Genomic DNA, 15,275 nt, shown 5'->3' on the forward strand with positions numbered 1-15,275 from the left:
TACTGACAACTAGTTATGCATTCGCATTATCACCGCTCTTCGTATGGACAGCAACGCAGCGTAAGATTTGAATGTCGCACGCGGTGCTGTTAAGTTGCATCCGATCGCTCACCTTCGTAGTCGTGAAGCAGCTGCACGGCAGTGAGCAGCACGGCTCTGTGCCGGGCGTCCGTGATGCGGAGCTCGTCCAGGTCCTCCTCCTCCAGCAGCCGGAAGGTGTCCAGGTCGTCGTAGCCGTTGAACAGGAAGGTGGGGAGGTGCTCCTGTCGCACGTTGAGCACAACGCCGTGAGCGGGAAAATCTCGAGGGTGACGGCGAAGCGTTGCTGAGGGACTTGCTCTTACTTTGAGGTCGATACGCTCCAGAAGCTCATCCACAGACTGCGGTTTGGGCTGCCGGGCCTTCTTGCGCCTGCGCTCCGTCTTCTTGGGCTTGGCCTGCTCTGGATTGAGCACGTCTACGTAGATGAATTTGAAGGTGCCCACTTTGCCCCTCAGCATGCCCATCCACGTGCCCATCGGGGGCTTGCTGATCATGTCGATCACATCGCCGCTCTGCATGAGCATATCCCAGATTTTCAACTTTTTTTTTTTGGTTTGTTTTTTTTACACCTTGTGTCACGTAAGTGACTCACAATAGAACTTACTTTCTGTCACAAAATTAGCTTGCTTATCAATCAACTGTGCGATCAGCTAACCACGTCACCAACTAATAATCGAATAAAAGACCAACCAATAAACAACACACTCACTGACTTGTAAACTGACTAACTAACTAACTAACAATACAACTAAGTTTCTGTCACAAAATTAGCTTGTTTACTAACCAACTGTGCGATCAGCTAACCAAGTCACCAACTAATATCAAATAAAAGACTAACCAATAAACTACACACTCACTGACTTATAAACTCACTAACTAACGAACTAACTAACTAACTAACTAACAATAGAACTAAGTTTCTGTCACAAAATTAGCTTGTTTACTAACCAACTGTGTGATCAGCTAACCAAGTCACCAACTAATATCAGATAAAAGACTAACCAATAAACTACACACTCACTGACTTATAAACTCACTAACTAATGAACTAACTAACTAACTAACAATACAACCTACTGTCATAAAATTAGCTTGTTTACTCATCAACTGTGTGATCAGCTAACCAAGTCACCAACTAATATCAAATAAAAGACTAACCAATAAACTACACTCACTGACTTATAAACTGACTAACTAACTAGCTAGCTAACTTTCTGTCACATAACTGACTTGCTTGCTAATCAACTGTTGAGTGCAATCCAGCTAACTAAACAACTAACCAACCAACCATCAACTTAAGTCACTCACTTACAACAACCCTAAGCCTAACTTTTGTGCAATCCGGCTAATCAACCTACCAAAACACAGGGGACTAACTACCGAAACAACTTTTTGTGTTACATAACGTTTTGTGCGGTCCAGCTAGCTAACCAACTGATCATCCAACGGCCATCCGCTAGCCTCTTTGCTTCATCAATTGACTGCACCGGCCGTTTACCATGAAAAGAGGTTTCAGGTGTCTTTGTTTTTGCTATGGCGTGGTCACCTTGAGTTTGAGGGAGTCCGTGTCGTAGGGGCTGGGTGTGAAGTCCGTGTGTACGAGGGCGCGTCCGCAGAAGGGTCCGCAGTAAGGCAGCAGCTCGTCCTCCTCGCCGTCCTCCGACTTGACACTTTCTCTGTTGCTGTTGGACGAGTCAGTGGTGCCCACCGTCTGGCCGCCTGCTCGCAGCCACACGACAGTAAGGGAAGAGCTCTCACCTTACATTTCACACACACACACACACGCGTACTCATGGAACTCTGTCCGCTGAGCGAACTCCTCAGGCTTTCCACAGAACCTCCAGGCTTCCGCTTGGCTTCCCCCAGAGAAGAATTCAATTGAGGGGACTGAGGGCAGCTGGAAATGCGGTCTGGACTCGACTTTGTATGGATGAAAAACAAAACATGGTAACTTTGACTTTCCGTCACAGGAGCTCAAATAATGGTCAACAGAGCGAATCACTCGTTTTGCGGTTATTCGCAGGGTGCATCGCTCGCTCGGACAAAGAAATGCCTCTTTCGGATAGATGACTACCTTTTCCCCGCGAGGAAAGAAAACAAGTACCAAGTGTAATTATCTCAGATGAAATCCATTCCTAACCAAAATGGCCGCACGCTAGCTAATAACAATTAACTTTGTCAGCCAGATATCTAAGTGACCAACTAAGAAACTCCGGCTATCAAACGAAGCCTCCAACCGAATTACTAACCAATGGCAACTAACCGACCAAATTGATTAGAGTACGTATTAGCAACGATGATATTTAATGGCGCTCCAGGGAGACTCTGAGATGCGGTCACTTCCCAAAGTTGTGTGTATGCGTACCTGATCCGATAGAGATGCTTGGTATCTTTTGGTGATGCGCTTCCTCATGGTCTCCCTTACCGACCTGACTTTCTTGCCCAGGGAGATGCGGGATATTTGAGGGGACCTCGCGCCGTCTTCGTCTTCGCCCTGATTTGTTAAAAAGTCAAGTCGAGTTTATTCAACCAAAATGTGTATTGTATTGTTATACACTTGCATTATATTCTAGGACGTACAGTGTGTTGGGCTGCATGCACTGAGCGATTGGTGAGGTCAAATCCTCCAAAACTGCAGGCTCTCTGTGATACAAGCATTTAAAGAAATGGACATTAACGCAGTCAGTAGAAGTGAACAAAAAAAAACAAAAAAAAAAGTTTGTCATTCTGTTACTACCTAACTCATCCTTTTACCTAACTCAATTACTAGCTTAAAAGCAAAATTTAAGGAATCCTGCAAAATAACAATTGCTTTGCTGTTTGGTTTTGATGCTTCCCAGCGGACCAAGCGATGTTTAATTCCAACTAACTAACTAATCAATTCACTTTTTCAGTTAGCCTGTTTTGTTTTCATGCTAACCAGCTGACCTGCTAATGCTTTATTGCTACTGACTAGCTGTCATCCTGCTAACAAATAACTTTTGAGTGATTCCGCTAATTAGCTAGCTAACAAATCATACTTTTTCTTATAGTCTCATAGTTTCATATTTCTGCTCACCAGTCGACGCCTTATCCCAACTTAAGAAAAAATAACTTGTGTTTTTCTGCTAGGAACAGCAAGCTAACAAATCCACATTTTCAGTTAGTCTGCTTTGTTTTTATGCTAATCAATTGGACAAACAATGCTTTAATTCTGCAAAAAAAAAAAAACAAGCTATCACATTGCTAACGGTGAGTGAACTTTGAGTCCTTCTGCTAACTAACTCATGAACAATTCCACTTTTCCCCTTGAGTCTGTTTTTATTTCTGCTAACCAGCTGGCCAACCTAACTACGCTTTATTGCTGCTAACTAACTAGCCCTCATTATTTTGCCATTCTGCTCACTGACTAACTAACCCCGTGGTGGCTGAGGAGGCGATGTCGTAGCCCTCCGTCTGTCGCAGATCGAGCTAACTTGGCCTCCTCGCCCTGGCGGCGCTGTTCAACCAAGGCGGCGTTGCTCGACTGCTCCTCATCGGGTGCGTCCCCGCACGGGGAGCTGCCGCAGCTTGGAGGGCAGCGCCCGGTACCCTCTGCCGCGTCCAAGCTAGCAGCGGTGATGCTGTCCTCATCGTAGCCCAGTTGATCCTGCAGGGCGGATGCCAGAGAGTCCACGGGACAAACGCTTGGCTGACAACACTCTGTGGATCATAATATAACGATATTAAGCAAAAGATATACAGTACAGTGTATATATTGAATATGACGTGCTCATATTGAATAGGATTTGTTCAATGCTTAATGTGTGTGGCGTACCTTCTACGCCGGTCTTCCTGGTCTGGTCTACCCTGATGAGTTTGTTCTTCACCTTGCGTGTGGAGCTGACCAGCTTGTGAAGCCTCCTAAACGTCAGCCAGTCTTCTTCTTCTTCTGTGTCGGACAGCTCACGCAGCTGATACAGACGAGCACAAGAAATCACTAAATGACTCACTTTTTGGAACTGGCCAACCAACTTACTCACTGGCTGTCTGACAACCAAAAACATTCATCTCAACATCTTAAACTAACTAAGTAACTATGTCGACCAATGAAAGAATGAACAAGCAACCCCCCCAAAAACAGCTAACTAACAAAAATACTGGCTAGTTAACAAAAACTAAACAGGAACTAACCAACTAATTGGCTAACAAGCTAACTAACAAATGAAGTAAGATGGTTAGCTAGTGAACAAAATGGCTAACTTGTAAACAGAAAATGTTTGTGTCATTCGTCTAACTAGCAAAATAATAATGGTGTAAAAACCAGTAAAATCATGGCTGGAATAATATTAATAACAATAAAATGTTATTTTCCCCTTTGTTTTATTGCATAGGAATAAAGCATCAGGAAAATTGTTCTACTCAAGCATATATTTTTTTCAAGAATATGTTTTATGCAGGGCCACTAGTTGAAAGAAGGCATTCTGATAAATATTGCGTTTGTAGAATAAGAGTAAATCCACCCGTTTTTATCCATCTCTGGGGGCGGCCATTTTGCCACTTCTGTCGACTGAAAACGACACCACAGTTGCTCAGGGCTCAGGTAACGACCAATCACAGCTCACCAGTTTTCTGAAGCCGAGCCATGATTGGTCGTTACCTGAGCAGTTGTGATGTCACCTTCCGTCGACTGAAGTGACAAAATGGCCGCCCCCTGAGATGGCTAAAAACATGAGGATTTTCCATGAACGCAATATTAAATCTGAATGCTGCTAATCAACTCAACTAGTGGGCCTGCATAGAACATATCCTTGAAGAAAAACATGTTTGGGTTGACTTCCGCTTTAATGTTCATAATTAATTTGACCTGACTCCCAGGAGCAGCAATCTATGAATTTTCACCTGCACTTGTCCAGCTTCCACATATTTATTTCAAAAATACTGCTTGAATTCACAAATACAGGAAGCAAGTGATCGGCTAACTAACAAAAGAAAATGGCTTAAAAAAAAAATAGTGTGTCCATCCTTCTAATGAACAAACAAACTAAGTAACTAACAATTTACATGCATGCATGCATAAAATATGTGCGTGGTGGGCATGACTGGATGCTGTCGGAATGTGCGGGACAATAACAGGGGCGACAGCACTGAATACAAGTGCAGCACTGTGGCGCTGAGCTTAGAGGGGGCTCGAGAGGGGGGCCGGGTTCACGGGGGGACAGCAACGGGTGTCAGCGGTGATGAGAAGTCTTCTTACAGTCAAGTACTTCAAACTAGAAGCCATTTCATCACGTTTGTCAACAAAAGGCAGCAGAATCCGAGCAACAGAAGAGTCGATTAATAAGCCAGAATACTTACGCCGTCGCTCAAAGACTCGTTGGTAGAAGGACGAGCGTCTGGGCACTCAGATGGTTCCGGCCTGCCCTTCTGTCTCTTCTGCGTCTCAAACTCCTTCAACTGCGCACACACACACATAACCGTAAATATTTCTGTTGCATATATCCCCGAAATAACAGTGTCAAAAATATTTGAGTATGTTACCCGGGCCAGGGCTTCCTCGATGGAGATCATGTTCTCCTTGACCATCATCATCAGTTGGATGCGCTCTTCATCACTCATGGTGACCTCACTGGCCACGAAGCCCACCAAATCACCTGGAAGGTACACACACGCGCACACACACACAAAAAACACTCCTAAAATGCTATAGAAATGATTTATATTTGGAACATTGTATATAAACACACATGACCTGGTTAATAGTATTTTTTTTATTTGATGTAAAACCAGTTCATTATAAATTAACCAATTTAAGGCTGTTTATTTTAATCATTTAATCTTAATCATCGAATAATCTGTTGCATTATCGATAAACCAGATTAAAAAAACATTTTTACATTTTTATTTTTTTTTCAAAAACAGGACATTAACAATTTGGTAAAGTTATTTGATTGCGTCCCCCCCTACCCCCAATATTGCGGTTTAAATGCATACCTGTCAACCCCGGGCTGTGCCGAATCTTACAAAAATTGTAATCGCTAACGGACGCTCCGGATTAGAGCCGAAATGGGCAAGACGAGATCGGTCTAACCAAATAATTAAAAAAAAAAATTCCCCGTACAAAAATTGTTATACGGCGTACACAATTTGAAATGATCAAAAAACGTGTAAAATACGGGGAAAACGAACAAGTTGACAGGTATTTAAATGCGATTCTTTTTTTCAAGGTCCTCTTCCCATTTTTTTTTTTGAACACAAGCAATAAATCAACCTGTATTACAATAAACAATTTCAGATGCGAAACGTGCGGACTGCACTTCTCAAGCACTGAATTTATTTGTTACCTTTCGCAAGGTGGCGCGCGGCAACTCCTTTGGGCGTCTTTCTGAAAGTACTCCAAAAGGATTTGCTCTTTCTCTTGCCGTCCCATTTTCCTCCGCTCGACCCGTCGTCCGAGGAGCTGGACTTGTGCACGGGAAACCTGCACGCAACACGCGCAAAAATCCCGTTCAAATGTCTTCTTTTTAACATGTCAAAAACAACTCAACGATACCTCTTTTCCACATTCATTCTCTTCATCCCTTCAGCGTTTTTTCGCGGGCCATGGGAGAACAAAACGGTGCCGTCATGATGCCGATCAAAGGGGTGAAAATCAGAGGCTGCGGACGCTCTTCATGGATGAACACATGAGCTCGGTTGGGAGACAAAAGAGGCTTTGGCCCCCTTTGGACCGGAGCTTTTGCAGCAGTGACAGTTTTAATGTGGAGGCTGCATTCCTCTCACGACTCCCGCCCTCCCGCACGCACTCACTTTACTGGAAATATGTGCCGGAATGAAGGAAAAATCAGCACGAATGGGCAAAGCTAATCAGTGACTTCAATAGCATAATGCACTTGGCCAAGTGCGCAACAAAAAGAGTCGGTTTTGTTCGTGCGGAAATTCATTTCAAAAATTCTACTCAAATAGCCGTAACAATGTTTTTCTATAATGTATACTGCATTTGTTTAAATATTACATTGCTATTATTACCTTATTTATTACAATATGTCTAATTTTGTTTTGAAATCAGGGCGGATAAATAATTTTATTTTATTATAAAAAATTAAAAACATTTTTTAAAAAAGACTCCGTGAGCCAGATGATGTTTAGAAAGCAACATCCTTTTTGTGTTCTCCCGTCTTGATAATCTTTCTGTGACTCATCAACAAAGGAAACAAAAGCAGGAAAGACAAAAGCCGAGTTGGAATGATACACACACGCACGCACGCACACACGCACGCACGGGCGTCTCAAGGGCAGCGGGAAGTGGAGTGTCCACATGTGGATGACAGAGCGCATGACGAATGGACATCTTAACGCCTCTTTTTTACACACAGATGGAGAAATTGCTTTGAGCTTGTTCACAGAGCAGTTTTATCTTTTGTGATAATTGCTTGAAGGAGGGTTTGTTTTTTTTTTTTTTCGTCTCATGCTGATGACTGCTTGCGAGAGGTACGGCTTTCTATTCAGTTTCCGGTTGCTCGAGGGAGGAATTTGATTGTACTACTGGAAGTTGATGTTGCTTGAGGAAGGTGTTTATCTTTCTTAAGTCGAGGGTTGCTAGAGGTAGGCATTTATTTGTATTAAACTGACCATTGTTTGACTGAGGTGTTTAGTTGTCTTGAATTGATCATTTCTTCGTTGAGGTTTTTTATTTGCCTTAAGATGATTATTTGAGGACTATTTAAGCTGATGTCGCTTGAGGGAGGTGTTTATTTTTCCTTGAGTTGATGATTGCTCGAGGGAGGGGCGTATTTAGAAATTAATTGATTCAGGGAGCTTGGTCTCAAGAAGTGGATCGCTTGAGGGAGGTTGATATTTATCGCATGATGTTCATTAGTTGAGGGAGGCGTTCATTTTGTTCATTTGCTGCTGATTGCTTGAGAGTTTCTTTTTCTATTCAGTTGATTGCTCGAGGGCAGAGTTTATCTCAAGACGGAGCCTCGACAGAGGAGTTCATTCATTCATTTTAAGATTGAGATTTTTCTTTTTTTTTTTCTTTCTTTTTTCTGAGGAAAGCGCATCATTCGTCACTTCAAAGTCATTAGTTGAGTTCCTTACTTCCTGTGCGTCTCCGGAGTGGACGTGGTGCTGCAGAGTCCAAGGGATTCCTTTAAAACGTGAAAAAAAAAAAAAAAAAGTGTCAAGTCTTATCACCAGCTCACATAAAATAGGCACAGCTTACATGTATTACTGATTACCGATTCTACATTTCGTTTTCTTAGTAAAAACCTCAGACGTTGTTTTCACGTTTTATTATGGGCATTTGTGTGTAAATGTTTCAAGAAAACAACGAACTCAAGGCTGTCACATCCAGTCAGACGTAGAAAAAGTGAAGCATTGTGAATATTTCCAGATGCAGCGCATACTGTAAGCAAATGGAATGCGTTTGCTGATCGTCTGGAGACGATCATGTGGTAGAAGTTGCATCATGCCACGGCCTAATCTTACCAACATGGCTGCTGACACATGCGCTCTCACCTGAATCTGAGAGCGCAGCTCGAGCGATGCGGCCGCTGAGTCAAACTTTCCCTGAAAGGCGCAGGAAGTGGACAAGTCACTTTATGCTGTCATCAACTTAATAACAACTTTTTAAGACACAACAGAGGATACTTTTGTGCACAGTAAAGCTCTGATGAAGACATGAGCGATGATGCTCACGACGCTCGTCAACATGCGATCGAGTCAAGCTCGTCCATGGCTAGAATGACGATTTACGTACTTAAAGTTGTATGTCTCATGGGGCCTCTGCAATTTTTATTCGGTAAGTTTGATAAGACTAGTTGCTAGTGTAGTTTACTCTTATGCTGACCTTGTGTGGTCCTATTTAATCATATTACTAGTGAGTTCTGATATCGGATATCGATATCGGCCCGATACCGGCCTTATTTTAATGTATCGAGTTTTTGTGGAGGCAGCCGATACCAGTCACCGATAATTCAAAGGGAACAACCCCAAACATTTTTTTTCAGGAATATGTTCTATGCAAGCCAACGAGTTGAAACAAGGCGTTCTGATAAATATTGCGTTTGTGGAATAAGAGTTAATCTACCCGTTTTTATCCATCTCTGGGGGCGGCCATTTTGTCACTTCTGTCGACTGAAAATGACGTCACAACTACTCAGGGCTCAGGTAACCACCAATCATGGGTGGCCTGTTTTCTGAAGCTGAGCCGTGATTGGTCAAAAAGTGAATACTCGCACTGGTATCGGCCTGAAAAAAAAAATAGTATCAAACATCCCTTAATAATACAAGCATATCCATCCGATTAAGTTGTCGCTCGCGCCATGCAAGCAACTTTAAGACCACACTTGGCCACCAAATTGTCATCATCGGCGTTTAGCCAAGTGGCTAACGCCAAAAGCCCAAAAAAAGAAGTTGTCGATTTTGCTAGCGTGAGTTTGAGACCCCAGCGGAGTAACGTTGCGTTTACTTCTGGCTTTTTAAAAAAAGAGTAGAAATACCTTTCATAATTCCAATACCATGTAGTCATTTCGTTAAAAAAAGATAAAATAATGATGTTTTTACGCACTGTATACACATCATATCTAGCGAACGCCCGCTCCGTATGTTTACCATCAAATCGGCGTCCTCCACCAATCTGCGACGGCGCAGCTCTTCCATCCTTTCACACACGTCGCTGAGGGAGGTGCCGTAATAGCGAGAATACTCCTGGGCCAGATCATCAAGGCTCCCCACCGAGCCATCCTGAGAGAACAAGAAAAACAGTGGCAACAATGAGCACTGTGCTGGCAAGTCATTGTTTTCAAAGAAGCGTCACCAACCGGCAGGAAATGCAAAGATAAAAGCTCATTGTCCGACCACCTGACCCCTCTGTGACGCAGCTATGACGCGCACTACACTCTCTTGAGCACTCAGCAGGGCAACACTTAAGTCACACGGATTCCTCCGTGGGAAAACTTGGGAGTTTATGTTGTCAAACTATACATAAAACAAAGAGGATTACACATTGCGTACGTAAAACAACCGCGTGGCTCATCTTTTTAGTCTGCTAGCTTAATGCTAACACTGAATAGCATCCATGTGGCGGTGCTGTAACACTTTAAGAAATGGATTGAAAGACTAACAGTACTCCTATATTCACATGTCAGACATTCTTTGTCCTCTGCAAAGAACCACTAATATTAGCGCCGTACTGATAAGCTAAGAGGAGTTGAGACATTTCATTGAACAATGTGTCTCATTAACGTTAGCGGCAGCGGTGAGTTCCTCTGGCTTGAATCCAAGCTATGAGCCACACGGTCACAGTGTCATTCCGGTTTGGATCTAATTCCATTTATGCAACTAAACTTTCTGTTAGTTTTGAGGATGCCAATTTCTTTCTTTCCTATGTTTCAATGCTGTTTGCGTAGTCTGTGTGTGTGAATGTGTGTGAGTCCCGCCTCCCACATCGGCGAGCAAGTTGACTGACAGGGGGAGGGTACGAAGCAGCACAACATAATGTTGATGACTTATGTAAACAAACACTCAATTACAATTACAACTCATCAAGTCCGATAAAAAACTATTCGTCGAACGATAAATTGATACGAGGGGGTGGACGAGTACCAATATACCAGGTATCGAGCTGATACCAACCTTATTTTAAGGTAATCGGTAATCACAACAGCGGCTGGTACCGATGGCTAGGAAGTGAACACCCATGGCCATACTCTGCTTTGTCCATTATGATGCAATTTTATGTATATTTACAAAGGTTACGTTTTGACCGAAATGTATGTTTATTTTGTTTGAATCCTAAATTCAGAATTTGTTGTGTTTTATTTTGGCCTTAAATTCTCAATTGCAGACTAGTGAAAGGTCTTCCTTTAAAATTGTCTGTCACTGGCTTAATAGAAATTTGATGTATCAAAAGTACAAGTGGTATCAGTTACTTGGTATCGTATCAGTGAGCACTGGTATCGGTCTAAAAATAAGTGGTATAGAACATCCCTTGTCGATACAGTAGTGAACCCCTGCTACTTTTGTGACTGTTTGCTTGAATAGGTGAGAAAAGTCATTGGCCCTGGGGGGGCCACGTGAATCTTTTGTGCGTCCGTGAGATGCTGAGAAATGCGACACCGTTTCCATTCAAGCCTTCCGCGGTTCATGCGTCACGCAGTGATTATTTTATGGGCTTGCGCACCATTTATTTGCAGGCAAAAAAAAAAAATACAAAGTCCTTTTCGTGCCGGCTTGGTTTATTCCAAGCCATATCGAGGTCACTGGAGCCGCGTTTACGTTTATTAGCGCCGTCATGTGGGCTGTGTGACAAAGGACTGTTTATGTGGACCATGTTTTCGATTTTCAACATCGTCTGCTGGCCCGGGGCTCGGGGGGGCCGATGAATGGACCCCGTTTTCAGGATGGTCACGAGAGCTGCGGAGAGAACTTTTGCTCAGCCGCCTCATTTGCATATCATAATAACGGTCCAGAATGACAAGCGAGGGATTATTCGACAAACTTTTAGGGAAGGGAGGCTGAAGAGGACAAGTTACATCAGGGGTGCTGAAGTGCAGTCCCCAAGAGCCCTTACCCGGCCTGTTTCAGCTCGAAATTGTGGCGCAGGTGGCGCAACGCGATTTTGCCGCATTTGCCGCGCGGGCATGCTGATGTGTGGCAGATGTCATCGTATTACAGTCATAAAATGAAAACACTGTGCATCGATCCCTCTCAATCAGTGTAGAAATCGATTAATTGAAAAAAAAAAAAAATGATGATAGTCATCATTTTTTAAAAATTTCGAAAAGCGCCCTCCGACGCCCCGGTATAACTACCACACACGGACGCACAATCGGCGGTGGAAGTCGGTCTCCAAGTACCCACTTCACATTGGTCAACTTTACAATTAAAAGGGAATAAAGGGAGCCGCTTCCATTGGTCGGGAAACAAGCCGGCTGTGTTCACCCCCATAACGGTGCAAACGCCCCTTTCTACTTGTGTGCATCTATGAAAACACCAAAAGAAAGAAACAAGCCGGCTGTGTTCACCCCCATAACGGTGCAAACGCCCCTTTCTACTTGTGTGCATCTATGAAAACACCAAAAGAAAGAAACAAGCCGGCTGTGTTCACCCCCATAACGGTGCAAACGCCCCTTTCTACTTGTGTGCATCTATGAAAACACCCAAAGAAAGAAACAAGCCAACTGTGTTCACCCCCATAACGGTGCAAACGCCATTTCTACTTGTGTGCATCTATGAAATCACCAAAATAAAGAAACAAGCCGGCTGTGTTCACCCCCATAACGGTGCAAACGCCCCTTTCTACCTGTGTGCATCTATGAAAATACCGAAAGAAAACTCCATCCATGCGCATAGCTCGACCCCGCTTTGCACTAGACTTGGCGATAGGCACGAAAATAGGGCCCTAAATGTCTAGGATGTGTCAAGAGGACTTGTCACTTACATTCGAATGAACACTGGTGTGGTGAGCTTGCATTTTGAAAGTGTCCTAACATTTTTCGTCCAGTCTCGTCTCGCCAACGAAAACTCACACGTCAACGTCACGTTATCGCCATGAAAAAAAAAAAAGAGGTGCCCAACGAAATCATGTCGTCGACACCGTTGACATAAACAACACTGGTTTGTCGGACTCTAACTCTAAACCTTCACTAACCCTAAAACCCAAACCCCTAACCCCCCTTAACCAGCGAACTCTAACCCGCCAAACTGAGGCCCAGAAACATTCCAAATCCTCGTACACTAACCCTTCTTAAACTTAAACCTTAACCCCGTGTTCATTCATTCCCTGACTACAACAAAATTTCGGCTTAGCTGAGATGTATTTGAACAAGTTTCAATTTCGAACCTCTGGACTACAATCCAATGCATTCAAAAGAAGAAAAAAAAAAAATCCTAAAATAACTCACCACAAACGGGCATCCACTAGTTAGCTGCTCTTCACTTCCCTGCTACTCTGCATTGAAACTTCAGCTAGAGTGCGGCGAGTGGAGGACAATGAGCTGAAAGGGGAGGAGTGCGTGTGTGCGTGCGTGTGTGAGAGACATAGCTGTGGGGAGGCACTGTTGGGTGGGGCTGCTCCCTTTCCAGCTGCAGCCCCGCAGAGACGGGCCTGACTCACATGTGCAAATAAACCACTGCTTCACCGCTATATACCGTACTGTTTATATGTGTGTGTGTGTGTCGTGTGTAGTGAGCCCGTTTGTGTTGATGCGTGTAGCGAAAGCACAGCCATGTGTCACGGCTGATTGTCGACCACTTACGACTCCCTCGGCTGGTGTAAAACGTTCTCTAATTTTTGACCCTGCGCGTTAAAAAGTCACGGAGGCAGGAAGTGTTCAGACCCGCCACTAAAGTGAGAGGACTATAAATACTGGGTTAAAAAAAGTGTATGTGCCAAAAACATGAAAAAAATATATATATATATTGTTGATTAACTAGAATTCATTGGATGTCAGATCTTTTCTTATTGACTAGGAGATATGGAATAAAAATAAAATAGAGGCAAAATTATTGCTTTGTACTTTTTCGTGGCGTGAAAACAGCCCATAAGGTGGCAAATTATTGTAATTAAATATAAAAAAAAAAATGAAATTGTCGGCTTATTGCGCGTAACTATTGTACATCATTTTCTATAAAATTCAAAATCCATTATATGGAAATTCCACTGTATTTTTTTTTTTCACGGAAAGTTTTTTTTTCACAGTGCGGTGGTCCCTTGAGATTCGAGATTCATCTTGTAATTAAGAAATGAGTATCATGAGTGAATACTTACTAATGTATATACAATATTGACTTAAAAATGTCTTACTACTACTTTCTACACATTTTGCAGTAGAAAAAATGTCAGACTGTACATCATGCCATTCTTTAAGAATATGTTCCCAGCAGGCCCACTAGTTGAAACACAGCATTCAAATTAATATTGCGTTTGTGGAATATAAGTTAAGCAGCAAAATCCACATGTTTTAGCTATCTCGGGGAGCGGCCAGTTTGTAATTTCTGTCGACTGAAAATGACATCACAACTACTCGGGGCTCAGGTAACGACCAATCACGGCTAAGCTTCAGAAAACGGCCCAGCCGTGATTGGTCGTTACCTGAGCCCCGAGTAGTTGTGATGTCATTTTCAGTCGACAGAAGTGACAAAATGGCCGCCCCCCGAGCTGGCTAAAAACAGGTGAATTAACTCTCAACATTTAACAGAATGCCTCGTTTCAACTAGTGGGCTTGCATAACACACATATTCTTGAAAAAATTATGATTGGGTAGACTTTTCCTTTAAATAAATCGTATAATTGAAGAGAAAAAATATCTAGTGTCTTACTTACATACTTCCTGATAAACATGTACACGTCTGATTTTTAAATCCATGAACCTGAACACTATATGCAGGCTGTGCACCAGCAGGTGGCAGCAAATAGTATCTTTCAGTCAACTGAACGACCACTCCTCCAATTCCCCAGTCACAAAGATGAAGAAAATGTCAGTATGTGTATACAGCGTGGCATCATACTGATGGAACTTTAACCAAGCACGCAGTGTGAGTACGTACAAAATTAGGCATTGACCTAGATGACGTGAGATTGTGTTAAAGCCCTTTGACCTCTGGGCCTCCAATCTTAACCTCGGACAGTAAATGGGGCAACAGCAGGGAGCAACAATAGGGGTCTCAGATAGGCGGGAGATTAAGTTGATCTGCTAATGCCTTCGGAGAGGTCACTGGTGGCAATGACTTTACGGTGTACCCACACCCATCGCCATGGGCGGGCCATGACCACCCACTAAGATGCTTGTGCACACACACACTTGAGGCACAGGTCTCTAATTTATTGTTTATTTGATTTAATCAGGGTAGCTATTTTGTGTTAAGAAACGTTGAGAACAAAAAAAAAAAAAAAAAAGGTAAAAAAAAAAAAAGCTGCAAATTATATTCATAAACTGGTGTTACAATTGGGGCTAAACGATTTCAAAAAATAATACAGTTGTGATTTCACCCCCCACTCAATATTGCGATTTAATATGTTATTATTTTTTCAAGGTCCTCTTAAAATGTATTTTTTTAAGAAACACAAGCAATAAATTAAACTGTATTACAATAAACAATATCAGATTCATTAGACCTAAATGGTCTGATAGGTTAGTTTTATGTTAAAAGAAAAGGAAAATGAACTATAAATATTAAAGGCAGGTAATTTATTTTAATTCAATTAAAAATTCTAACTTACTAACTTGCAGTCTTCAACTGTTCACTGCGACAACTTCACAAAATTCTAC

The 15,275-nt window shown here is 42.7% G+C and overlaps 1 protein-coding gene across 7 annotated transcripts in view; it reads right to left on the reverse strand.

Annotated features, from left to right (window-relative positions):
* Positions 1-15,275, reverse strand: part of sash1b (SAM and SH3 domain containing 1b) — a 33,192-nt gene that overhangs the window by 3,182 nt on the left and 14,735 nt on the right. For all 7 annotated transcript variants that reach the window (XR_015089286.1, XR_015089287.1, XM_086049420.1 and 4 more), the window contains exons 2-15: positions 9,616-9,747; positions 8,521-8,571; positions 8,101-8,150; positions 6,345-6,481; positions 5,542-5,654; positions 5,359-5,457; positions 3,839-3,974; positions 3,440-3,723; positions 2,623-2,685; positions 2,408-2,536; positions 1,833-1,962; positions 1,589-1,761; positions 345-554; positions 113-263 (exon numbers count right to left, since the gene is read on the reverse strand). Coding sequence is in view for 5 of the 7 variants with exons in the window: in XM_086049420.1 (XP_085905546.1) it covers positions 113-263; positions 345-554; positions 1,589-1,761; positions 1,833-1,962; positions 2,408-2,536; positions 2,623-2,685; positions 3,440-3,723; positions 3,839-3,974; positions 5,359-5,457; positions 5,542-5,654; positions 6,345-6,481; positions 8,101-8,150; positions 8,521-8,571; positions 9,616-9,747 (1,858 nt within the window). In the remaining 2 variants the exon portion in view is untranslated. The remainder of the gene's footprint in view (positions 1-112; positions 264-344; positions 555-1,588; positions 1,762-1,832; positions 1,963-2,407; positions 2,537-2,622; positions 2,686-3,439; positions 3,724-3,838; positions 3,975-5,358; positions 5,458-5,541; positions 5,655-6,344; positions 6,482-8,100; positions 8,151-8,520; positions 8,572-9,615; positions 9,748-15,275) is intronic.

Source organism: Filicampus tigris, chromosome 13 (genome assembly GCF_054856515.1).
Source record: "Filicampus tigris isolate MCC_2025a chromosome 13, RoL_Ftig_1.0, whole genome shotgun sequence".
Taxonomy (NCBI): domain Eukaryota; kingdom Metazoa; phylum Chordata; class Actinopteri; order Syngnathiformes; family Syngnathidae; genus Filicampus; species Filicampus tigris.